Genomic DNA, 27,157 nt, shown 5'->3' with positions numbered 1-27,157 from the left:
TTTTGTCGGACCTGTCATCACTTTCAAAGCCACGTTCCACGATGCGGTAATTTTTTCTCTTATTTACCGAGCAATTTGAAAATGATCGATTTACGAAAATGAAAGTTCGAACGTTTTATAAAATAAAAATTGTTCCTTCAATCTTGAATCACATTCGACTTCGTTTGATCGCAATTCAAGATACGTCGAACCTGATTTGAAGTACAACTTTTCTCAAACACGGTAAAATATCACTTCAAAAACACGTTAACAAAACAAATTTCACCTTTTTATAATAAATCGTATACATCTTGTATTATAATACCTACTTCAATATTTCTCTCGGTAAAGCCGAAAAATATATTGAATTTTGTAAGAAGGTAGAAAAAGCTCGCCAAGTCGATTCGCTGCACGGAATGTCGCATACAAGTACGTTCGCGTATGTTCACGTATGTAACCTCGAAGTTATGCTAATGTATGGATATTCGCGAATTTGGCCAATACAGTACCTCCGTATTCAGACAGCGGGTGTTAGATGAGATGAGAGGTGAGGTTAGGTGAGGTTTGGGGGAGGGGGTGGGAGGGTGTACACGTGATACATTTTACCGCCTCGACGTCCCGACGGCAGATGTATGCATACCTATACGGTAGTAGCTACGGGCAAACATTTACACCATCGAATCATTTTCCATCCGGGTTTACTTTTCTGCCTTCCTGATCCACGTTCCGCACCGTTTTCTCCCCTGCTTCGCCTCCCTCTCGATAACAGTTTGCACCCCTTGGTTATGACCAGGGTACGCATGCCTCCAAGCCTGACGGTAATACCGTTCGCACACGTGCGTCTTACGGGGGTCTAAACACGGTCTAAATGAATTTCATGCGAGTGTAACAGCGGGATGAAATATGCGGGAAAAGAACAAATTCGTAAAACTAAATGTGTCGGACCAAGGGGAAAAATGTTGTCTTTTGTTGTTGGAGGTAACGAAAAAACAAACCGATCATAATCAAAATTGGTAGCTTTGCTGGAACGGTTTGAAAATATTATTATTGAAATTATTAGAAAATTCAGTTTACAGGTACGCAACTAATATTGATGTTTAGTGTGATAATACCTTTGATTGTCGATGTAATATAGTTTTTGATTATTACAATAGTTCAATCTGCTTAGTTTATTAAACTTTTTTTTATAGTTGACATCAATAGCTAGAGTTACCATAAGCGAAGGGAATATAATAACTGATTTTCATTTTGTATTCGGGGGGGAGAAAAAAAATGTAGATTTGCAAGGACTGTGTATTAGGAATGGGTGGAAATTTTTTTTACTACTTGATTATATTCCATTTTTAAACGCGCTCTTGTTCTTCTTGTTCTTATTCTAAATTAAATTTCATCCCGCAATGCCTGCATACTTTGAATTTTGATATATACACATAGAAATGTCGCTGACATTTTAGGCATCGAACGATGCTGCTTGCGTGACCTACATGGGTTACAGGTGTTGAAAAAGCAAGACGTATGTGACGGCGAGGGTAGGGTGAAAATAGAATACGATGTCAGAAAAGATGAGACGAGAGAAGCTCGATTCGACGTCTCTCACTCACCCACGACAGGGTTTTCAAGGAATGAAAATAACGACTTTTTCTCTCTCCTATCTCCTTTATACGTATTATGCATAAAAATGAGAAAGCAAAAAGAGAATGAAAATAAAAGTATATCCCTTATTTCGACTTAAAAATTCTGAAAAACAGCAGAAATATTCTTTCCAAGGCCTCATTTCGTAGCTCACGTAACCCTGTTATATATGTCTGTACACATATACATATATGCGTATGTATCTCTCCTTGTCCGTCGTACTTTTATTACGCGTTTCGTTTTTACGCTCTCACTCGGCTCAGCCTCCGTCTTGAGAGAATGTAAGTAAGACGCGGGGCTAAGGGAACGAGACCGAGTATCGTAGGCGGGTGCAAAGGATCCCGGGGACATTCTCTTCTTATCCGGACAATATTTTCGATGTGAGGCGATCCTTGAGGCGGGTCGTAAATATCCGAGGTACCGTACTCTCTTCGTATCTCAGTGTGTCGGCGTGTCAGCTCGTCAGTGTGCGTTTTTTCCCAGTGTGTGCGCTCGACGTACGCCTGAGACCGAAGGAGTATCTGCCTACCATTTCCCGTTACTGGCGTGCCAGGTTAAATCCCAAATTTAGTATAAAAGAGGCCGCCGGGTATGCACCGTCTTACGTCATATGTACGACCCTCGGGTTGAAGGTGAGCCTGATATATTCGAAGAACACACGCCCTAAACTTCCGGTGGCCGCCCACGCTCCCTACGTACGTGTGTGTGTATGTATGTATGTATGTACGTATATATACTTTTGCTCGAGATAAGGATTCACCCGACTAATCTCGCCTACTTTATGCATGCACTCCTCGCGCGGTTATATAAGGGGCCGTGATACGCGTAACAAGCAGTTTTACGACCCAACGTTGCGAGCTTGTAATAAGGCATGTACGCGAAATTCAAATCTCGTTACCGCTTACCGCCGCATACTTGATTAAACCGCCAGCTCTAGCCATTCGCTCGTGACGCATGACGTCACGCCGCCGATGCGGATGGCGCGCGATTTAAAACTCTGTTCCGATCTTGATCGCGATCGTCTCGAGATATTTTAGTCTTGCGATGACGGTGTGGAATCGGCTGTATTTACGTGATAAGTAATAAACAGAAAACGTGTTGTGTGTATTTTGTAACGATTTTGCTTTACGGAATAAAATAACTGGGATCGTTGAGCGGTAAGACATTATCCAACAGGCGCAAACAAATTCTAGAATGAAAATGATTTATTGATGGATACGTGTTTCTCGACAGAAGTCATAAACAAGACTGTCTTTACAATAATTTTACTTGACGCAGCAACCTTATTCGTTTTGTAACATTTGAAAGCTCTTCAGCGTCTTTTATCCAAGACGACTACTGGGCAAGAAAAAAGGCAGCAAAACGACTGATTCAACCCTTTGTAACAACATTTATTGAGAAACTTTGAAAAGATAAAAAAAAAAAAAAAATTATTAGCGAATAAAATATGTCTGCAGGAATTTGCAGGTGATCATCATGTAACATCTTGTGCAGTGATCGGAATTGTAAATACGAACTTTTCGACTATTCGAAATTGTACGACTTCCGTATATCGCTTCGTTTTTTTTTCCTTTCCTTTTCTTTCAAGTCACCCGTATCTACATTAAACTCCCATTGATTCCTGGAGAACATCGCGAACGAGTATACAGCGTGAAAATTTTATGCGGTACTTGGCTCGTCTGAAAATGAATTGGGATCCGATTTATAGACAATGATTGTGCCCCCTGTTCGCTGTTGCCCCTCCCTCCCCCTCACCCCTTCGCCCCTGGTTTTCCGGTTATTGCCCGCGTCCATTATCGGGATATAACGCGAACGCCGACGGAAAGTGGAAGCCCCACCAGTCTTACGTGTAGCGCCGTCTCCCATTTGGGGGGATAAATTATTCTGATCAAAGTTCGCCCTGAAGTTGGGCAAGGCTCGATGGAGCTACGGGGTGAGTTTGAATCGCGGTACTACGGGGGTGGAGTACCGGTAGGTGGAAACGGCGCGAGGGGGCGGGGGAGGGGGATGATCCGGTCGGCGTTGTACGCCGGCTCTCCTGTATATATTTATTCGCCGGGATTTGCGGCAGTTGCGGGCAGCCCCCCCCCCCCCCCCCCCCCCCCTTCTTCTTGCAGATCCAAAACCCCGAACAGTCTTCGCCTTCGCCTTCGCCTTCGTTTCGCGTTCGGCTTTCCACTATACCGTTCAGCGTTAGCGGATCCCGTAGGAACCACCACCACCCCCCGCCTCTCCCCGGCCGCCCGACGGAGACCCAAGGGCCGGTTTTATTGAGACTATCTCGGTGCTCCGCACCCACTTTATTTCCTCTACGTGCTTAACCCGGGGCTAGGCACCTTTTCCTACCCCGTAGCCCCTTTATCCTCTCTTCTCCCTTCTCTTGCTTCGCTCGTTCAGTTTTTCCACCTTCACTCCCCCCCCCCCTCCAGGAAGAAGGATGGAGGCCTGGAAATGGCCTTGTGCCGTCATGCAAGCCGGGGTGAAAATATCCGGCGGTAATTATAACACGCCAGTTTGGCTGGGCAGAGCGGAAAATGGTGAGGAAAAAATTGAATGAAAGAACCGGAGGGTAAAAAGGGGAGAGAAGTGAGTGGGGGGAGGGGGGGGGGGGGGGGGGGGGGGGGAGAGAAAGACTCTTCTCGTTACAATCTCGTTACCGTTTCTACTCCTCGTCTTCTCGCGTCACCGCCTCCCTTGAGAGCTGATTTCTGACATTTGATATTTTGGCAGAGGATGAAGGCCGCGAGGGGGCCGGACGGAAGATTGCCTACCACCTTCCCTCGCCCCCTTTACCCCCCCCCCCCCCCCTCCCGCTGTATCCCCGGCAGGTTCTTTATTTGTACGCTGGTCGACTTTTGCTTATCTAGCGCGGGCGAAGGACGACGCTTCCAAGTGCTCCCGAAGGGCCTAACCTCCGGTTTTCCCTCGCTCTTTCTTGCAACCCCCTCCCTTCATCTTTTCTTCCTTTCCTTTCCTTTCCTTTCCTTTCCCACCTTGCTTGCTTGCTTGCTTCGTTCGCAAATATACCCAACCTGCGTCTCATGGATACGGGATGTGTGCGTGTACGAGGTTTCCTCTTTTCTCAACCCCTGGAAGCCAGCGATCACACCTCCTCTCTCATAGGCGACGGCGTAATTGCTTTTCCTCCCTCCCGCCCTCCCCCCATGCTGTGTTCACTGTTGTTATTGTTATGATTATTATCGCTGCGCCAACGTGATGTTGTTCTATTTTATTGTTATTATCATTATTGCCGCCGTTTTCGTCACCGTCACACCTTTAATCAGAAATTGTCACGTCTCTGTGATTTGCAAAGGGTCACGGTTCTCATTTTTTCATCGGTATACCTGCCTAACCACGTGATGGCCTTTTTTTCTACTTCTTCTTTTTTTTTTTTTTGTCTTGCGATTATTTGCTGGTTGGATCACACCGCGTTGTTACGGGAAATCAATCGTTCTTTAAGAACGAGAAGAAGCTGTTTGTTCTTTGATCTCGTCGTTTGAAATATTCGCACAAAATGAGACTGCTTGTTTTCCTCCATTTCGTTCGAGCGGCGTTTATACAGTTTCGTTTGAATTCTTTTAGCGTGAAGACTTTTCGGCTTCCTTTCACAGAGATTGCTTGACCAAGTTTTACGCTGCGAAATTTTTTCGCTTGACGCAAGTACGAGCTGAGAACACGACCGCAAATACAAGTAACACGAGGTAGTAGCTTGAAAATTTTATTCGTGAATAAATTGAGGATTTGACGCGCAATGCTCTCAGTGCGAATACATACATATCTATGGTAGAAATGTGTTGACGTCAAAGTGACGCGGAGAAAACAACTTCGGATGAGTGAAAAATATATCTTTAAATTTTTTTCCCATTCTGAAACGTGAATTTTTTATTGCAAACAAAATAGACGAAAATGTTCGAATCCCTCTGATACAAATGCACATAACTTGTAAAAATTTTGCCAAAGAACTGAGCGTGACGTGAAAATCAATTCGGTTCTCTTGTTTCCCCCGCTTGTCACGGGTCATTACGATATTGAAAACTCTTCTGCCCGTGGCAGCTTTGCTACCCTAAAAACGGGGTCGTAATATCTTGGAAGAGGCATAAATTCTGCTCGGGCCGGCTCCGCCGAGCTTTGAAAATACTCGTTAATTGCTTGTAAGCTTTTTTTCGCCCGCGGCTAACGAGCGCGAGCAAATGTCCCAAAAGGCTGTCCCGAATTTCGAGGATCGCTGCCCGCAGGTGTCGACGAGGGGCAAATTTGGCCGGGAAATTTAACCGTAGAAATAACGCGGCGGGAGTTTTTAAAAGTGTGAAATAGCTCGGGCTGAGCTATCGATTCTACTCGCGACGTACTCGCGTCGGGTTGTCTGGTTTCCGGTTCCGGTTGCCAGCCTACTTCCGCTCCGCGACTGTCCGAACCAAACAATGCTCGACGCGGCCATTCATTCACGTCGCGTATAATATCGACAACTCCATTTATAACCCGCGTCCGAACCAAATCGAAAAGAACTTTCCGCCTCGTGATTCGTGACCGAGAAAAAAGGTGTTACGTGCTCAGTTGCCTTTTTTCGCACTCACAGCTCATTCTTCGTCCCTCTTATCTGGAGGCCTCTTAATTTCATTAGACTTGACAATCTCTCGCGCATACCGTGCACGCTTGGATGCGGGTCAAAATGCCGAAAGATCGAAAACGTCGATTGGTCGGAAAGCCGAAATTATCGAGATACGAATTTTAAAACTCTTTTCCTCGAAACTTTATTCAACCGAACGCTCTCTTATACGAAAAATTATCAGAACCCTCGGCATTACCAATGACCAAAGCACAGAATCTAGAGGTACGGAAAAATGAAACTTCCGAAATTGAAAATTCAGAGTGACTCATACTGACTATGGCAAGGGTACCAGTTACTGACATGTAGATCCAATTATTGACCCTTTAATTTTGCAAAATTATAAATCGACTTCACTAATTGTCAATTTCTCGATGATTAAAACCAATTGCTAGACGCTAAAAATTTATTATTTGGTAAGATTAGAACTAAGAATCGAACAGATATAATCGAAAAAGATCAACAACTGGTACACGTATCTTATCTCCTCTCATTCCCAGAGCCTTGATCGCGCTTCGTTCTGCTCATCCCAAGTCACTCAATATCCACCTTTCAAACCGATCAATAAATTTAAAACCTATATTCCAATAATACCACGCATTCATTCGCACCTACTGCTCGACTTCCTAGTTGCTCTTAAGCGCAAAAGCGAAGTTGAACTCAGTCGCTCTTTCTATTCCTTACCGTTCGTTGGCTAGTAATTGACTAGTTTTAGTAGTATTGTCCTCATTAGCATAGCGTCCTTTGATGAACATAGACTTGATTTAAATATTATATACTTTGTTGCATGTTTTTTTCTGTTGTCAATACATCAGTGTTGTCCTTATGGGGCACATTGCTTCAGAATATTTTGAATAAATATTTTTTTCTCTCTTTCTCTTTCTCTCTCTGCATATAATACTATTTATTTGCCCGAAGGCCTGACCGGGCCAAGGCATAATAAAAATCCGATATCTATCCATCCTCTCGGAAATAAACGACCCTCGAGTCGTTGCAAAGAAAATCATCCCTTCCATTCCTCGCGGCTGTAAAATATATATATATATATATATATATATATATACATGTATGTATATTTCCACGCATCACGGAAACGACTAACCTTCGTCACGTTTTTTCTTCATCTTTCACACCCAGATTATTGCTATATCTGCACAATCTTTTTCCGTATCATATTCAGGTTTGGGAAAATTCTATATATCGACACGGAAATTTTTTACGGCTATTTTTGCCAATTATATCGCGCAGGCGTTGGGCGGCTTTCAAACCGCGACAAACTTCGCTCCCGAAAATCCCGATCCGTTCCTTCCGTTCGCTTTGAACGCTCATCCCGAAGGAAGATGGATGTGCACCCCGTTTTCGGATAATTTTTATATTGGACACAGGCGTCTCTCTTGCCCTCGATCTGCCGGTGTTAGTGAGCTGTGGTACCTGAGTTATAACGATCACGACGCGCGAGGTGAGGGAAAAAGTTTTTAAGAAATTTTTAGATTTTTCACGTCGCCTTGGGCAACGCCCTGAGAATCGAACCGCGATGATTAATATACGCGTGCCAACATTCGCACCTTTTTCCACCTTCGGTTCGATGATATTTTTCTCATTCCATATCCGCCAATTTTCACTCCTTGTTCATATATTTTGGTTAATTCATTTCGTATCCCTGTAATTTTGTACCGTGGAAAGATTACAAGATGTGTGGCAACGAATTGAAGAACCGCCTGAAAGCATGCAACCCTAACGTCGGGACGCGGGAAAGCCACGCGTGTATTTCGGGTTGCCTGCCGCTAGGCGGTGAGGAAAAGCGAGAAGCGAGAATTCAACGGTCAAGTTCTCGCCCCGTTGCTTCGGATCCCCGGGGAGCGGCGATTCCGAAACAACAAGACAAATTATCGGTAGAGAACAAGCGACCCCGCTGCGCCGTTCTACGGACCTCGTAAAAACTATACCAATTTTCTCGGCGTGGAACCCTGCGAGGATTGGGCCGCCGTGCCGTAGGCAACCCGTAGGCAACCCGTAGGCATGGGATCCCCGACGAGCAACTGCTATAAAATTTGAGGTTTAGACCCGTAGGAAGCGTCGACAATTACCATAAAAAGAAAACCCATTTCCTCAGACCCGCGCCGCTGCCTCACTTTTCCTCTACTCTCGCCTAAACCTGTCTTTTATATCCGTCCTACATACGGAACGATTCCAGTTCTTCGGAACGTGCCGCATGTAACATAGGATACGTTTATCTTTCGACATATGCGCCGCAATTTCGCTACCAAGTTGTTGAATTTCTTTTTTTTTTTCTCCTCTTTTTGTGTCGTCATTTTTTGTATCGCGTTGCGATGAAACCTCTTCAAATTGACAGATCGAAATTCAAAATTCATATCCTCGTTTTCATTATACCCCAAAGAGGAAAAAGATTCATTTCGAGTAATTAAATATCTCTCGTGCAACAAACAAAGCCTCTTTATTACGAAACCACTCGACAAACATGACGAAAAAACAACCTATACCGTCTGTATGAAAATATTTCGTAGGTATAACAAAAAATTCCGATCTCAAGTTTTTTTATAGCTTCAAGTTCGTACGAAGATTCTAGAGCAAAAGGATCCAGACTTGTCTGTAATCGTGGAACCGTAAATTCCGACCCGCTTGTAATATGCAAAATTCCGCAGGCAAATATCGAGTTTTCGAGTAGAAAAAACTTGTGCTACTTTTCTTATTTTTATTGTATTTTCATACATAAGCTAACGATAAAGTCCGGGCTAAGATTTACGCGGCCATCAGCTATAAGATTCAGCGGAAAGAAGGAGCCAGAGAAGTTCTCCTTTTTTTTTCTCTTCAGCCACTTTCTCTCTTCTTGTCCTCAGGGAATATTTTTCCTCTTTATTTTACAAAAATAGTATTTTTCGGTCGAATTTATGGAACATATCTTACAAGCGTAAGTATCGGTGTATATATATTATATATATATATATTTTCTAGAAATGGCGATATTTTATTTGTCAAGTTTTTGCAATCCGTAGTCCTTTTTCACGTACAACCGACTGCAGGCGAAAAAAGTTGCACGTATACAGTCGAGTCGAGTTTCTTCGATAAGGCAACGGAAAGGATAATACATAGGTACATGTATTTATGTAGAAATATACAAAAAGTGGGATCGTAGATTTCGACCCGTTAAAAGTGAAAGTTTAGAAAAAAAATGTGCCCTCTGCACGGGGCGTTGTAATATAACATCAGCAGCAACTTGGGTTACACCCACCCACCATACCCAAAACTCGTCTACCGGAGGTGGTCTGCGGAATTCTGGCAGTTTTCCAGACGCGCTGAAACATACGTGCCCGTCGCCGGAAAGAAATTCGTACGGTAAAAATCACACATAGGAATCGAAAAAAAAAAAAATAATTTTCTCCCTTCTCCGTATACTGCACACACACGCGCGCACACACACACACACACACACACACACACACACACACACACACACACACACACACACACACACACACACACACACACACACACACACACACACACATATGTATATATGTATACCTATTTACGCACCGAGAGACACACACAGACATCTTGACTTGTATAAACCCGTGAGAATCGTCAGAACTGTTCGCGACTATATTCCTCAAAGACGTCTTCATATCACCGGCATCCCTCGGGAGACGTGCTTCGGGTTTTTTCTTACCTTCTCTCCCTCTTTTCTTTTTTTTTTTTCTCTTCCTCTTCCATTCCGTATTTTTTTTCTTCCCTTGTACACGCGCTGTTGGTCGCGCGGATGGCGGGGCGCGTCTCTCATCGACAGTTCAACGAAGGAAGGAAAGAAGAAAGGCGGGACGGAGGGAAGGACGGATAGGCTAGGAAGACGGGCAAAAGGGGAGACGCACCCTCAAACGAGCTTTCTCCATCCCATCGTCGCCCCCTCCCTTTCTCCCCAGCCACCCCCCGAAGCTGGAAATTTGTTATTCGAGCCGTTGGCCGCGTTGGCGAAGGGAGATTTCGAGCGGGGTTTCCCTCGGCCTATGTATACCTATACCTATATCGCATACGTAGGTACGTGTGTACGTACATAGGCATGCAGTCGAGCTCGAAGCTTTTCGGGGGTAGGTGGGGAGGAGAGGGGCATATTTCTGCCATAAATTTAAATTTACCATCTCAACCAGGCTTTCTTCACTCTCTTTCTACCCTCCCGTATGTATACGTAGCTGCATAAATGCACGCACCAGCCAGATTTATCGAAATCGAAATTTTTTCCTATCCCCATCTTCCCTTAGGATAGTTGCAAATAAATTGCATCGAGTATTCCGCAAGATAAACTCAACGGGATAATCATACCTTGGACACAGTTCGAGTCAAGGTCTGTGTATACGTATCTCGTGATTCTGTAGTGTTTGAAATTGATTCTAAATTCATTGCGTTGACCAATCGTGTTATAACGAAGAAACGTCGAACGTTAAAATTTAGCGCGTACCCTGAATTGCGTAAATGTAGACGGATTTGCAATGTCGTTAATAACCCTGAAGGTTATGAAAAGTGAAAATTAAAATGGCGGAAAAAGACACCGAGGGTCCGTTACGAAAGAGTGGTGAAATGTTATTTGATTCATGGTAGGTATTCACGAAGCCCGGATGCTGACACCGCGCAGTGTGCACGAAAGGAGTGGAAGTGCCTCGAGTGGCCGCGAGCACTATGCACTTTGGAAATTGTATTTCGAGATCGTTATTCCCCGCGCGCATAGCCGCGCTACCTTTGGCCAAGTTTCTGGTATTTTGCGAAGGGGCGTCGCGGGGTGCAGGCGGCGGATATTATATTATCGACGTCGGACGGTTGGACGAAGTACACTTGCAGGTCCTCGTATTTCTCGATCCAGCGACGCTCCTCCTCCTTCTCCTTCTCTCCTCGCCCAGGAGATGCCCTCTCGACGCCAACGACGAATATTCAAGAGCTGGGCCCCGGATAGACGGGTCGGCACCAATTGGCACCAATTAGCGCAAACTACTAACTCTGTCTCCCTCTCCCTCTCCCTCTCTTTCCTCCTGTCTCCGTCTCTGTCTCGCTTCCCCGCACGTTCATTCGCGAATTGACGACGAACTAGACCGAGGCAAACTCACCATCACTTAACAATCTCTCTTACTTCGCAAACCCTGTATACATATAGGCTCCATTTGGTCAGGCGATGATTATCATGGCTTTTGAATTTATTACCCCTATGGCGAAGTGCTTCGGTTTACGGTTCGTGCATATTCTACAGACGTTGTGGGGGATCTTAGTTATCGTGCAGAGAAGAGGAGGAGATGGAAAAGAATAATCGGACGAACTCGATTTAAGGGTTGCTGTCGTCTTTTAACGCTTGATTTTTAAGCCAATACGGAGAGAATAAAAGGGATGATTTTAGTTAAAATTGCAGGAAAAGAGAAATGTAGAATTTGCTGTAGAATAAGTGGAAATCATGATTGTATGCAAAATAAAATTTGCTACATTTGTAACAAAATAATGTCGTTAACGTGGGTATTTTTGATCAGAAACCCTGACGTGTCCCTCTTTTCCTACAGTTTCGAATAAAATCTTCTCTTTTTCTTCTCTCCGTGAACTTTGAACAGCTGCTGTAAGATCGTTTGGAATATACTTTACATAGTTTCATCTTCTTGCGATGCGTAATGATCTTGTTCAACTTTGAGGTTGAAAATTAAGCGCAAAATGGCGGCTAAATCGTTCAATGATCCAACATTTTTTTTCATTCCCCTTTAAAATACAGTGCAATTGTGTTAAGAATATGAACCCTCTCTATAAAAATTCTGTGGGATTGAAGTCACGAAGCAGCGAGGAAAACATTGTTCACATAACGCGAGCACGTTTTAAATCTTTTTATAACCAATTTTTATAACCGTGGATGATGTATTTAGTATATTCACGTTTATTCACGACTCAACCGTAATATCAACTTAGTTGACCTGAAAAGCGGGACGAAGTTAGCATATTATTATTCCCTCTCAACTTTTTTCCCTCACTTGCGGGAAATATGAGAAAAACGAAACCGCGGGAATAATCTCCGACTTTATTCCCTTGTTACGTAATGCATTACGTTTCTACTTTATCCCGCAGGAGATTCCACCGAAGCATAATAGAGGAAAAGAATTTTCTTTTATATTTCAGGCGGTCCAGCGGTCCGGCCGTCGACTCAAGCGGTCACCGCGGTCGAGGGTCAGCCGCTCGAGGTGATGGTCGAGTTCTGCGCCGAGCCGACCTTCACCAGGCTCCTATGGCTTTCGGAGGACCGAGTTTACCTACCCGGGAGCGAAGCTGCGGCCGGTGTAAAGGCCCTCGTCGTCGAGGTGAGCCTGGAGCGCGCGGTGTTTAATGGAGCAAGAAAACGACCCCCATTCCCATCCTCCTCTTCTATCCCGCAAGCGAGGAGAAAAGGAAATAGACGATGATGAAAAAAAAAAAAAAAAAAAAAAAGCGCCTACGTTAGTTCCGTTCGTGGACGACGTCTGCCGCCGCCAGGCTTAAAATCTTGCGGTATCAGCAAATTTCTCCTTTTACCCACACTTTTATACCTATACACCTATACGTATATGTACGGGCAGATTTGTGTGTGTGTGTGTGTGTGTGTTGGACCCTTCGATTCGACCGAAATCCTTTTAAAACTTGTGTACGTATACGTAGAGGTATGGTGGTTTAGTCGGCCAAGGGTGTATCCCGGAAATCCTACATCTCCCGATCCGTCTCTTCCGATATTTTTCATACGATTTTCCTCCCGAATTACATACAAACTTATACCTGTGTAAATATGAATCCGCTTGACCGTCCGAATCTGCAGAAGTTAGGAAAGAGGAAAATCGGTATCATTTGCAACGCAACAAGATCGTTCGAATCGTTCTTCCTTCTTTCTAAATTCTTAATTTTCGATTCAGGCGGTAAAGGTTCACCGGTACCAAAGTATCCTTAATTCTGCCGCGGGTGATATCTGAAAATTAAAAATTTTCAATCCAATTACAGGAGGGCGACACGAAGGCCTGCCACCAGTCGATACTCAGTTTTGACTCGGTTAGGTGGTCGGATTCCGGGGAATGGACGATGATCGTCAAATCATCGGCCGGCATCGCGGACGCCTCAGTTTTTCTCAACGTCACGCGTTCCGCCGTAGGTCTAAACGTCGTTTCCGGTTCTATAAGGGGAACGGCACCGAGTATTCACGGTATTACGATATCTCTGACGATCGTCCGATTTTCAGGGATATTATTACGGTGGTCTGCGTCGCCTGGAAACTATTAGGGTATCGTATATATATATATATATATATATATATATACGAATATGGGTATTAAATTGAAAATAAAAAAAGAAAAAAAAAATTAATAAATAAAAAATAATAAAAAAATGACGATACTAAAAGTTATGGTAATTGTGTAGATATGATATGCGATTATGATAATGTGCTATACCTAATGTGTTACGAGTACCTCGACATAGAGTATTGTAATAATGACATTTTTTTTATTTTCGATTTTCAAACGTCACATGCTACATGTATAGTATACACACACACACATATATATACACATATATATATATACATATATATGTATATAATAGGAATTATTATCGTTACACAATATCAACCTGAGGTCGCAGTATTAACGAAAACGAATTTAATAATTTATAATAATCGACGCGTCGGTATAATATTATTTGAAAGGACGATTATAGATTTGTAAATTCGTACCTATAGTTATTATATTGATAAATATTCTCGCACGGAAATAACGCGGCAAATGTTCACAATACGAGGGAGAGATTTTTTCAGCAGCGTAAGACATTTCGACCTAATAACGATTGTACCTGCGCATACGCATATTTGGGTATGTATGTATGGGTGAAATGACTGTTGACTTTCAATTAAATTGACGAGATCGTCGATATTACAATGTGTATTATAGTGTGAGAATATACAAACGTGCGATTCATTATTATTATTATTATTATTTTACAAAACAATTACGGCACATGTATAAATATACGATGTATGTAAACATTGTATATGCATTCCCTGTTTTCGAGTGGAAAAGAACTTATATATACATGTTTATACATCCATATATATATACACACACACATAGTATGTGTACATCATTCATTCGCATTGCAACTAAACGGAGGAGGAAACCGTGTAAATAAATTGTATAGGTAATCAAATTTATGTGTATGATATACATATATAAATATATACACATATGTATGTATACACACACACGTTATATCGTTACGATGTATAATTGTATGCGTATAGGTTGTAGCGATTCATCGAGTAAGTATATAATAAACGGATGGACGTGGACGGATATGTTGTGTGACATAAATTAACAATCGTAATAATGCACGATGAAGATGAAAAACGAAAAAACTGTACGTGTTAAAAGAAATAAAAAAGAAACACTAACTAACCAGCGATGAAAGAGAAGTGAAAAAATTATCGAATAATTGTACTAAAAATTGCAACGTCGAGGAAACACGGCCGCAAATACGTGGAATTTTCAAAGGAAAAAAAGAAAGAAAGAAAGAAAGAAAGAAAGAAAGAAAGATGGAAAAATGGTAATTAAAGTGAGATGGAAATGAAGCAAAGTAAAATATTACGAGGATTGAAACGGTCATGAATTCAAACGAAACCGAATGGCACAAAAATCTCGAAAAAATCTTGCGAATAAATTGATATGCGTATAATATACTATAGAAATTAGTATCGCTACAGATTTATCTCAAAATCTGAACAATTCCGATGTAACGTTGTTTTTGTTCCGTTTGTGTCAAATATAGATATGGGTATTGTATACAATTAGTATAAAGATTGGGAGTAAAAACTTTCACCTAATATGCCAATGAAGGAGAAAATAATACTCACCACAGTTCAACGTCGGTGTAAATACATACCTACCAACAACACATACTATATACGCACGATGCGAATACCATCTCGAATATGTAAATTGACAACAATAATACATATATATATATATACATATGTATATATATATATATATATACACACACACACATACAATACACGTATGAATATATTGTTACAGATTAAATGAATAAATATTGTTGTACATTAACGCCGTATAGGTGAGTAGAATTTGTAAAATATAAATACCCGTAACGTAAAATAATGATAATAGTAATAACAACAACAACAACAACAACAACAATGATAATAGTATACAAAAAGAAACGTAATTAATGTGTTAATGTTGATAACATTATATAATATACACGATAAACTATATAGTATAACGGATATAATGTAATGCAAAAATTTATTCCGGTCCGCGCATGATGAAAGAAACAAAGACGGGAAAGGGAAAAATAATTAGAGGAAAAGGTGACGGTATGACGAATTGTTATAATAGATGATGTTTATTATTTGTTGATATATTTTTGTAAAGTTTTATTTAGCCATAAGTTTTCCATACACATATTATACATATAACGCGTACGTAATCCTTTCCCTCCATCTTTCTCTCTCTCTCTCTCTCTCTCTGAAAAACTTCCCCGCATCTCTACGTGTATAAATACTAACATTTTCGTAATTCGGTATCTCAAGATTTGTACCTTTTCTTTCGTTTGCCTTTAATTTTCTTGACTCGTTTTTTTTTTCCCCCTTATTTTTTTCTGTTAATTTTATTTCCACCAACGCAACGGTGAGATATACTTGGTTTTCAAAAATTACCGCTCAAATCCGCGAACTCGTGCCATGAGATTTACAAACAGACACAAAGACACACACAGGATAATATAATTGCAGAGAGCTTCGTCAATTTCAATATGATATAATAATATTATATATAAAAATATCCAACCCCCGAGGTTATAAACGTCGCCCGTTCGCTCGTCTCTCTTCTATCGTTACACACACACACACGCGCGCATATGTATTTTGGTATTGTACCAAATCCTCGTGATTCAACATTGCGATTACAGAGTAAAATTTCGATATTTTTTTTTTCCGATCCCTTCCCGGCGATCCCTGCCGGGGCTTCCATTTCCGAACAATAATGTACGTTACGCAAACGTCGGCTGAGTTTCGCTCTCTCTCCACATTCTCTCTTTCTCCCTTCAGCCATATCTCTTTAATGCATATATACGTATACATATGTACGTACACGTACGGAACGTTTGCAGTAGTGTAAATAAAAAAAAAAAAAAAAAACTCAAAGCAAAGAAATATGAAACGAAAATAACGAGGAACTCGACGTCTCGTTGCAGGTAAATCTTTAACAACACGTGATCCGGACGCCGCGAACCGATCGGTGCAGGGTGCATATAACTGATATTTCATCGATGCACATGCAGCGGATGGGTATAACTACCTTGGTTACGCATCGACGTGTGTTTGTAAATGTTTTCGCGTTATAAACCGCGCGTTTATTCGCTCAATCGCCAGACGTGTTGCAAATCACGGGCTAGAAAATACAGGGCGAAAATTGGTAAGGGTCGGAAAAAACGCGAAAGAAAAACGAGGGAATAAATAAAAAATTATAGCACGAATCGGAAAAAGTGCAGGTTTACAAAGTAGGCGTACCTGCGTACGTGTGTGTATAAATATGCATATGGATATATGTACCGCATTATCTATGGGAAATAATTGTAAATATCTAATATAAACGTAAATACCGATGGATGAATGTTAATTTAAGCCTGCAATATGCCGAATCGAATTCATTCGTTGGCTGAGGGGATGAAAACGCGTGCACGCGAATAGATAGATAGATAGATAGATAGATAGGCATAATAATACATATTATACATAGGTATATACACTGTTGTGTTATAATATAGAATTTCAATAATAGCTCAGGCGTGAATAGATTAATATTAGTCAAATACCGGCGAGGTTCGATCCGAGCTAAATCGGGGTTTTATTACTCGACGCGGGAAAGGAAAAAGAAGAAAAATAATAATGAAAAACCAAGAACAAACGATACTGAAGGAACACACGCGCACATTCGCACGGAAAAAAGGAAAGTCAATTTGTACATATGAAAAATATACGGATAATAACTAACAGATAATGGATTGTATTAATATTTATTGGTGAAAGATGTACGGATATAAGTATATATTATACAAATATGTATAAATAGTAATCGTAGTTAGCGATATTGTAAATTTCACAATGTTCCATTCGCATAAGTTTATTGTAATACGATACATCCGTAGTATAGTGTATTCAATTAGGTATATTATATTGTCCGAGTGGGTATGTATATATTACACATCATTGTTTAAGTACGGCTTGTGAAAATTGTTCGTTTCGTTCGCAAAAAGTTACACTTGCGAAAACATTTTTTTTTTCTTCAACAAGAATCGAGCTTAACGTAACTCGGCCGCGAGTCGGTGAATTTAAAAAATTTTTTCTTCTCTTTGGTTTTTGTCCTTTCATGCTCGTTTAAAATTCCACCCCAGTCATCATCGAACACCTTGAGAGAAAGAAAAAGATGCTCGGACTCATAAATTTCAATCGCCGATATCCATCAATCTCTTTTTACACTCTTCTCTAATGTTAAGAAATGACTGGGTGAAGAAAAATTTCGTAGCGAGAGAGACGATTCGTCGCGATGAATAATTTTCCAACACCCCACCCGTTTTCTCTCTGATTCATTGGTAAAGATCAATCAGCAGCGGCAGCAGCGGCAATTATCGGGGTGTGAGACTGGAATTATTGAACAATTTTTACGGGACGGTCCGCGTGCAGGGTTCGAGAAAAATTGGAAGCATTACGTAAACCTATCGAAACGAGAACGGAAGGGCGAATCTCGCCCAGGAAGATCAGGGCTTACCGATCGCTGAGCGTGTTTCGATCGATATAATCGAGGCTAGTGCGTCGAGGGATGGGGATCTCCAATTAAACAATTCGCCCCCTTTAATCGCTCGGACGTTATCGGCCCGTACATCCTGGTCCAGCGGTGTAATTCGGCTCCTCTTCACCCTCCTCCTCCTCCTCCTCCTCCTCTTCCTCAGCGGTATCGCACGCTTAATCTCCGAACCTTCGAAACGGCGAAACATTTGCATTGGCACGGACTTTGTCGGAAAATCAAAATACACAGATATATGTATATATGTGCGATACAGTATATATTCCGGAGCGTGGCGTCTAATGCCTGCTTACGAATTTCTGTGCGTAATCGATTCGTATACGTTGTACGTACGCTTACTTATACATCGTATCCACTCGCGAACATGTGTATTAATAGGTTCTGCGCGCAGAGGCGCACTACTCCGGATAATATCCAGCTTATGAAATTAATACTCGCGGTTTGAATTGCGAATTCATTAGACCTGCCTCGTACCCTTCTTAACGTCTCTATTAATGAATGTATGAGAATGGTAAGTCCGGAGAACTGTTCAAAGAATACTCGCGATCACCGTGTTTCCTGATTTTTCTGATCATATTTGTACACATACAAAATCGAAACGGAAATGGAAAAAGAGAGAGATGAAAATATTGAGTGCAACTATCCGGCGTTTGTGCGTTATTCATCCTTTACCCTCTTACCTACACCTGATAATCCTGTAATACTTATAATGCTACTAATACTACTACTATATTACTAATTACTACTACTACTACTACTACTACTGTACTACTAATACTAATGTAATTACCATTTCCCTCCCTCTTCCCAAAGTAAAATTAAGAAGAAGAAAAAAAAAAATAAAATAAATAAATAAATGAAATAAAAGAAAGATAAATCGATGGAAAAAATTTAAAATCGCCATGTATTATAAATAAACGCAAACAAAAACAACAACAATAACAACAAAACGAATACCTATATTGATATAAATATGTTATCGTAACGTGATTATTATATAAATATAAGGTTATACAAGGTTATAAATTATGGAAATAAACTGTATACGTCCATTGATACGTAGATACGGGATGAAGAAAGAGAAGAGGAAAAAAAAAAAAAAAACGAAAAATGAAACTGAAAACCACAATTTTGTCGTTATTTTAATCTCTTCTTGCCATTCATAATCTCTGCCGTAAGTACAGGGTTAAAAATGTTCAGTATAACTTCTGAATTACATGTACCTATAACCGATTGGTGAAAAATTTGTATCAACGTTATATATTTGCAGAAATCTAAATTTCGCGTCGATTTAATTACGAACAATTTTCAACAACTTACGCTTTGTATCATGTTACGCATAACATTGAAAAATACACCACGTCCGGGTAAGTCAGATTTTCAATATCATTACATAATACTCGCCACTTTCCCGTCACCCAAGTCCCCATATCGTAACACCCCCGGCATATACGCGTGTATATAAATGTCGGTATGCACATAGACGCGTAGTTTACTTTGGTAACTGTGCCGCAGGTACCGAACCGGCTAACAGAGAGAACTACAAACTACAGAAGCGAGCGATTCCGCGTTGCCTGGAAGACCGAGGGTTTCGAGTTGCGAGGCAAGCCGACGGGGATGGGGATGCGAGTCAATTAACCGCGCGCGCTTTGCCGAAAGAGACCTACGTAAACAGGGGCGGAGGAGAAGCGCGCGAAGAGAGCGAGAGAGAGAGAGCGAGCGTGGGGGGCTGAGGGGTGCAAGAGCCGGAGAGAAGCTACAAAGCCGAATAATGTCTACCGAGAGCCAGTAAATTACTCTTAACTTGTCCGGGGGTAAAAATTACGGACTTGTAAGGTTCGGAACGGGCTTAAACCGCCCCCCGCTTCGCCTCTCTCTTTCTCTCTCTCTCTCTCTCTCTCCCCCTCTCCCTCTTTTCTCTTCCCTCCCCCCGCCTCTTCGTCTGGCCGTTCGCGCTCTGGAGGTCATAACTCTCCCGCTATCTACGCGGAGAAACCGTTCCTTCCACCCTGCGGGAGCCGGGAGCTTCCACCACCACACCCTACCGACCCCGGGGAATCGCTCGTCATTTATTTATTTCGCCCATCCGGAGGAGACCGAACGACGTACAGCTTTAACTGCCCCTCCCCCCCCCCATCACCCTCGCCACCAGCTACGCCCCTTCGACCCCCTTCGACCCCCTCCCACCCCGATGTGGACGACAACGAGGTCGACTTAGACTGCGGAGATTTCCCCGACGAGAATGGAGAATTAAGCAATTTCTTCTCGTCACCGATCTCTCTTTTCACATAATCAGCGACTCTCGGGATGGGGTGGTATTATAGGAGTGTATAGGACGGAAAGAACAAGGAATGAAGAGGGGACGGTGTAATAAGTTCGACGACGCTCATCGCCGACTGTCCAGTCTATCCTGATACAGGGTTCGTATATCTATACCTATAGGACGTTTCAGATAAGGCGATAATAAACGCGGGATATATACAGCGATATAACGGGATTTCTCGTATAGCTTTAATCCCTCGCGGGATGACGTCATCCGCGTCGTCGAGATGGAACTCTGAGGGGTAACGGGGGGAGGGGGAGGTGGGTAAAAAGAGGACTCGTCGAGATTTACGGGACAATTTTCACGCAATAAAGAACCCTTGATAAGCGGACGTTTTGCGACACAAGTTCTTTTCAGCTTCGAAACCAACGACGACGTCTTTTCACCCTCGTGTATAAATTTATTGATTTATCTGTATCTCTTCGTCTATTCCTGATATTTTTCACTCTCTTGTCGCTAATTGGCTGACGAGTAATAATAAAATGTATCGGCGTTACATTGAACCGAATATGCGCAACTCCGCGTTGGCAGGTGTATACATATATGTATGTATATAAATGGAATAAAGGTGCGATGACGGTAAAATGCGGCGAATTTCGATATTTTAACGATCGTCACGTGGGTATTAACGACACCCTGTTACGATGTACGTGGAAACGCAATACGCAAATTTAGGTACGCGTGCAACGTGAAAGTCAGTCACAGACACCACCTTAGTATTATTACCACACGATGCTGCGCGATGCTGCATCGCCGCGATTCGGAATATTGCCTAATTGCATCGCTGCACGCGGTGCACGCATCTGTTGCACAATATGCAAGTGACAGTTGAGGCGTTTCTGTGAAGCCCAAGGTGAAAGAGGCGATATAAAATGAAAATTAAACCGATTCTCGAGAGAGAGAGAGAGTGAGAGAGAGAGAGAGAGAGAGAGCGTTACGGTAAAGAAACGTGTTGAAAAAGAAAATGAAAAAAAAAAGGAGCAAAGTAGTCGGAATTCAAATGAGCCGAGTGAAATAATGAAAACGAAACGCCTCCGGCGACGAATCTCCTTCTATACTTATCCTGATGCACCCTGCAAAGTATATGCAACGCGATCGGGCCGCAGCTGCGGAAAAGTAAAGAGAGAGAGAGAGAGAGAGACGTTTGCGTTGCAACTCGAACAGCGCGATGCAGTTCTGGAGGCAACCTCGAGTACAGTCGTTTAATTTATGCAACCGTGTCGACGTCTGTCGCGACGAATTGCTGCGCGGGGAAGAGATTTGCAACATTGCACGTGTGTGTGTCACCGAATGCAAAATGTATGCATTCGAAGAGGCAGAGCTCGCCGGCTCACGCGGCGCGGATCGAAACGAAACGCTTACATACCCGAAATTAAGGGGGTGCACGATGTGTTTTCATAAATCCTTTGTACCGGCTCGGTACGCGTAACCGAAGTTTCTTTTTTTACTTTCAATTTTTTATTTTTTTTTTATTTTATATCTTTCTCTCTCGTTTTTGCATTTGGGCTTCTCTGCCGTCAAGGGACTGTCTCATTACAATGAGAATGTGAATTAATACAGTTTTAATGAAATTCCATCGTACAATTACGGAGTTTGTTATACCGGCCTCTGATGGGGGCGGCATCGCCTTACCAAGGGTATAATAAACGTTTGATCGTGCAGGTTTCACGGGGACTGGATCCGCTCGATCGCGTTGTATAAAGGGCAAGAAAAAAAAAAAAAAGAGAGGGAAGAGAACAGAGTACATTTCATCGACCGTGATCCGTGACGTCGATACTTGCCGCCATGTGTAATTAGACCGTTGTACGTTAAGTGAAAAGGATGAATATTTACCGGGGTGTATAATACCGATACATGCAATTCGTTGGATGGTTGGTTTTAATTTTCACTGGTAAATCCGATGTATGGAACTGCGGTCAACGTGGTGTAATTTTGTGTTTAATGTACAGGCTGCAGAAAAATTGTTCATTTCAACTGCACGGGGTGTTTTTGGTTAATGTTACGGTTTCGGGTGTGCCGAATCCAAAAGTGACTTCCATTTTCCTTCATTACAAGGTGTTTGTGTAAAAAAGAGCACAACGACGACGAAAGAAACCAAGATTTCTTTACAACGAGCTATTCGATTTCGGTTTAAACGGGAGTTTCGCTTCAAACAAGAACCACGAACACGAGTATCTTTCCCCGATTCCGGTGACTAAAGAAACCTGTAAGAAAAAGATGTGCAATTTTTTTCTCGCAGCCCCGCGTCATACGTACTAATTTTTTTCTATCCGCAGTATCGATAAGCCAATCAACGACGTTTCAAAGGATGAAACCGTCGAGCCACACGCAAGGCCCTTCGGGACAGACCCAGGCAGGGGCATCAGGCGTGTCGCAGACCTCGCGGCTTCGCCCCAAGTCGAGTCAACGAGGCTGATCCGATTTCAACTGGTAATCCAGTTTTATCGGGTCAATTATCGTTAAACAGAAACGCGACCCCGCAGGCTCCCGCGGTATAATCTTTAGATAATCTTCGGTAGGGAGAATGGAGAAGGGCCGCGTTGTGGATTAACCGGCGTTACGCAGTTATAGGCGTTATACGCCCATTCTCCGCAGGATCGCTGTATTTGTGTAGTAGTCTGGTATCTGTTCGGTAGAATCTACGCACGTACCGATCTACCGAATCCTCTGCAGCTCCTCCGTGTAAACCGCAAACTGGTATAAACGGTATAATATCTGTTGCCTCTGGATTTCGGCGGACTCGGGCTCTCCTCGTCCATACGCGTCGTTCCCGGCTGTTAAACCTACGCAGACAGCATCCACGGACAAAGACACACACGTACGCACGACTCAGACCGCAGACTTTGGCTTTGGCTTTGACTTTGAGCCCCCGTCCTCCCCCTCCTCTTCCATCCTCAGCCATCCTCGTCATCCTCGGCTTCCCTCGTGACCTCGTTCTCTCCCTTTTCTCCTCGCTTTTCCTCACACCCTCGTCATACGTGCGTTAGAATTAGATTTTCCGAACGCGTCACCTCGCCGGTAACCGTCGATCGCTTTTCCAGGGCACGAGGACTAGGTCGGTATACGGTATCATTTCTGGGCTTGCGGGGCTTATCGTCCTGACATTGAAGCCTGCATTGTCACCGTCTGTCGTCGCGATCCAGGCGGCGTTGGATTTTAATTACAATTGTTGTATCGATCGACGCGTAACCCAAAGCGACATCCGAGCGTCGATCTGGAACACCTTTCGTATCGGGATAATTCGCACGATAGAAATTAACGAGTGACGGTGTACGAAGTTTCGCATCCGATCAGCGAAACGATCTCAACGTACGTTTCGTATATCGTATTGTTACAGCTGTTTACAATCGAAATACGTTACCGGTTTCCGATATATTTCAACGATTTCGCCACCGTACAGATTGCATCATACGGATTACCGTACGGTGCAGGTAACGTCGTTATTTATCTTACTGTTTTCATTTTTTTTTTTTTTTTTAGCTTTTTTTATTTTTCAATTTCTGCATAATAAAACGACGAGTCGCGATGCACGCACGATAAACGACGTGGCGTTAAATCGAAACGAGGCAAGCGAGTAAATTGCACAGGTGTGTGCACGACGCATGTATAATACCTACGTATATACGGACGCGATACATGCGTGTAACGGAATCGACAGGGCGACAAATTGCATTTAGGGGAGATGAAAAAAGGAGCGGAGAAAAAAACGAACAAATGAAAAGACCGATAGACAAACGGCTTTTTTTGGCGAGTTGTTGAAAAACGAGGAGTGAACTTGAAGAAAGAAGGAAAGAAAGAAACGACGATACGACTGCGAAAAGGGTAAGTGAATCGAGAATAATAAATTGCGAGGGTCAGTGTAGGAAAATATATCGGTTTTGTAAAATAGTAGGGGGATGAAATGGACAGAGGTTGGGGGTGGGGTGGATTGACGATATCGATAAGTTACCGAAGCCTGTTACGATTCTACGAAAATGTATGGTCAGTCGTTCGTTGACCGATACTCTCAATTCGCGTTACAAAATTGAATACACGAATCGGACGAAACATCCAGCACGGAGTGTCTTGTAGATGCAAGCGAGAAGATCGTAGCCGTGCGGAGTTGCTCGTGAAAAGTTTGCCCGACGAACGAATCTGGTGGAAAAAATAAAAATAATTTTTAAAAAGAATCCAACTTTTCCTCCAGCGAATGTATCGGCTCCTGATTCTTCTCGTCCCTCATGTTGCTGTGCTCTATCAGGCGGTATAATGCGATAAAAATCCTGAATTAATGCGTGCATATTTGTATGCGGGATGAGGTCGTAACGCTGGACAAGCACATGCGTGTAAATATATGAATATGTATATGTATTGTATACACGAGAGTGCGCCGAATTGATATACAATCTGCGTTTTACTCTGAATCGCAGCTTTACAGACAAGGATCCGATACAAGTTTGTGAAAATTTCGCCAGTTTGCAATCCGCAGCTCATTCTTCTTCTCGCTTCGACGCATTTCCAATTTCGGGGTATTTAGCTCTCAGGGAAATCTGGAAAATCGGTCAGGGAATCTGCATGCGTCTGGAAAAATCGGGAAATATCAGGGAATTGGACTCGTGTTCCGGAATTTTTTTACTTCCTTCCTCACTGGTGTACGATTATTCGAAATGTAGAAAATAGACTGTTCGTTAGACAGTTGACGAGATTAGTGTGAAATGGGTACAAGTTACGAAAAATATGGTTTTTGTATGGTAATTTTAAGAATTGATAAATCGATGCTGAGCACTGTGTGAGACTTGTAAAAAAAAAAAAAACTAGTGCTAAAAACAGTCGACACTCTCGGATAGACGTTTCTACCTTCATGCTTCGAAAGAATGGCATATCCATTAGTTACTTAAAATTTGAGTGTTCATTGACGTATTCGGTAATTGGGTTTAAGTAAAATTGAACTTGAAGACAAATTGGCCTATTATTATAACTTACTACGAAGACATCTGACGTCTGATTTTTAATTAATTTGCGTGAAAAAAGTGAGTTGTTCAGTAAATTGAGGCTGGAATGAGTCTTGGAAAATGTACATTTTCATCTGAAAAAGCTGGAAATATGAGGGAATGACGTGTCAATGTCGTTGACGTTAGACACCCTGAATTTCACGTCGTATAAGAGATCGACCGAGAGGTGTGTTTGTGCAAACAATCCAATGACCACGCGGCCAAGAAATACGAGCTATTGGAGCCAAGGTGCTTCTCGATAGCTGTTGAACTGAATACGGAAACAGCCGGTGCAGGAGCTGGCTTACGCCACTGGACCAGGGGAGAATCGTCGCCCGTATGCTATTGACCTTACTTGACGTATTTACGCAAATTTGAAACGAACGATCGAGCCACACTCGCCTCTTTTGCTCCCCTTGTCCGGCGCGCTCTCTTGCACCTTCTTGTTCAATATTCTCCAATCGGGAGGGACGGGATGGAATGGAATGGGATGGAACTAGGGTCCGCAGTCTCCTTGCTCGCGGCGCTATCCCATCTCACCCCAGACACCGACATAAATTACATTTAACTCGTCAAAAGTACGGGAAATAGATATAGAAGCGACTATCCTCGTGGTCACCAAAGCGCCTGGCTTATCACCTTGAGCGGTGCCAGTCTGCAGCCACTGGTACATAACGCGACATTTCGTCAATCCGTCCTTTGTACAATCTTTAATTCACTTTCATTGACAGACATCGCTCCCGGTATTGGGACTCCAGTCATTCTGCAAAGTGCTTGGACAAAAGCTCTTTCTCTAAACGGAAGTTCGACTATGCTTCCAAGCTTCCGGAGAACAATAAAAGCCCCACGATTATTTCCCGCGATTTGTCTGACTTTTGGAACATTACGGCATCTGCCGCGCGGGCGAGAGTTGGACATTGTATTACCCTCGAGGGGATTGTTGTAAACGAACCGCGAGTATTGGAAAGCGCCGAAGGCTAAAGTCCTCGCGAAAAGGTTTCGACACATGCCATTATAAGTATGTATGCATGTACCTGCAACGTTTAATCGCACGCCTCCCGAGGCGCCGAGCAACTCCTGGTTCAAGTGCACCAGGCTAACACCTCCTCGTCCCATGCGCCATGCAAGGCTCACCGGCGCCTCGTGACCGTGTCAAGTTGACTAGGCGACCTTGCCGTGTCGTTACCATCACTCGATTTACTCTACTCGAGGCCTCGATAGGCACGCGTGGATAGATTGCTGCGTACACAATCGACGCTCCTTGACTCGAGAGTGTCCGTGAAACTGCCCCGGGCTGGGATTATTTGTTTATTTGATACACACTGGACGTTGCAATACTCCCTTCTCTCGCCTAACTCTGTACCAATTGAAAGATCCTTGGTGATCCAATGGTGGACCATGCGGACAGCTAGCGCAAGCTTTTTCAACCTTGACCAAACACTGATTCTCAGTGACCGAATTTTGGTCTGGATTAAAGAATGTTCGTTAACGACTTCTTCCTTTCGGACCGAAACAAAATACGAATTATGTGACGCCGAACGGCGATGCAGCCAATGTGACAATTTGGGAGTCGTTGTGACATAATTCGTGGGCAAGTTAGTCGATAGGGAAAGACGTTAACGAACATCATCTCACGTCGGAGTACAGAAAACGGTTTTTTTTTCAAATCGGAGTTAGTCATGGAGGTAATTCGTTCCTACAATGGGATTTGGAGTTCCTACTCCGACGATCCATCGCTAAAGCGATAGAGAAGGAGGGAGAAAGAGAGAGAGAG

At 42.8% G+C, this 27,157-nt stretch overlaps 1 protein-coding gene across 3 annotated transcripts in view; it reads left to right on the top strand.

Annotated features, from left to right (window-relative positions):
• Positions 1-27,157, top strand: part of tei (teiresias) — a 169,705-nt gene that overhangs the window by 138,487 nt on the left and 4,061 nt on the right. For 2 of the 3 annotated variants that reach the window (XM_046634043.2, XM_046634041.2), the window contains exons 9-10: positions 12,371-12,549; positions 13,217-19,206. In XM_046634043.2, coding sequence (XP_046489999.1) covers positions 12,371-12,549; positions 13,217-13,492 — 455 coding nt within the window. In that variant the 3' untranslated portion in view covers positions 13,493-19,206. Of the gene's footprint in view, positions 1-12,370; positions 12,550-13,216; positions 19,207-27,157 lie in introns of those variants that run through there. The other variant, XM_046634042.2, reaches the window with a different exon arrangement.

The sequence above is a fragment of the Neodiprion pinetum genome, chromosome 7 (assembly GCF_021155775.2).
Source record: "Neodiprion pinetum isolate iyNeoPine1 chromosome 7, iyNeoPine1.2, whole genome shotgun sequence".
Classification (NCBI taxonomy): Eukaryota; Metazoa; Arthropoda; class Insecta; order Hymenoptera; family Diprionidae; genus Neodiprion; species Neodiprion pinetum.
The sequence above is the reverse complement of the archived record's forward strand: the minus strand, read 5'-3'. Positions and strand labels throughout refer to the sequence as shown.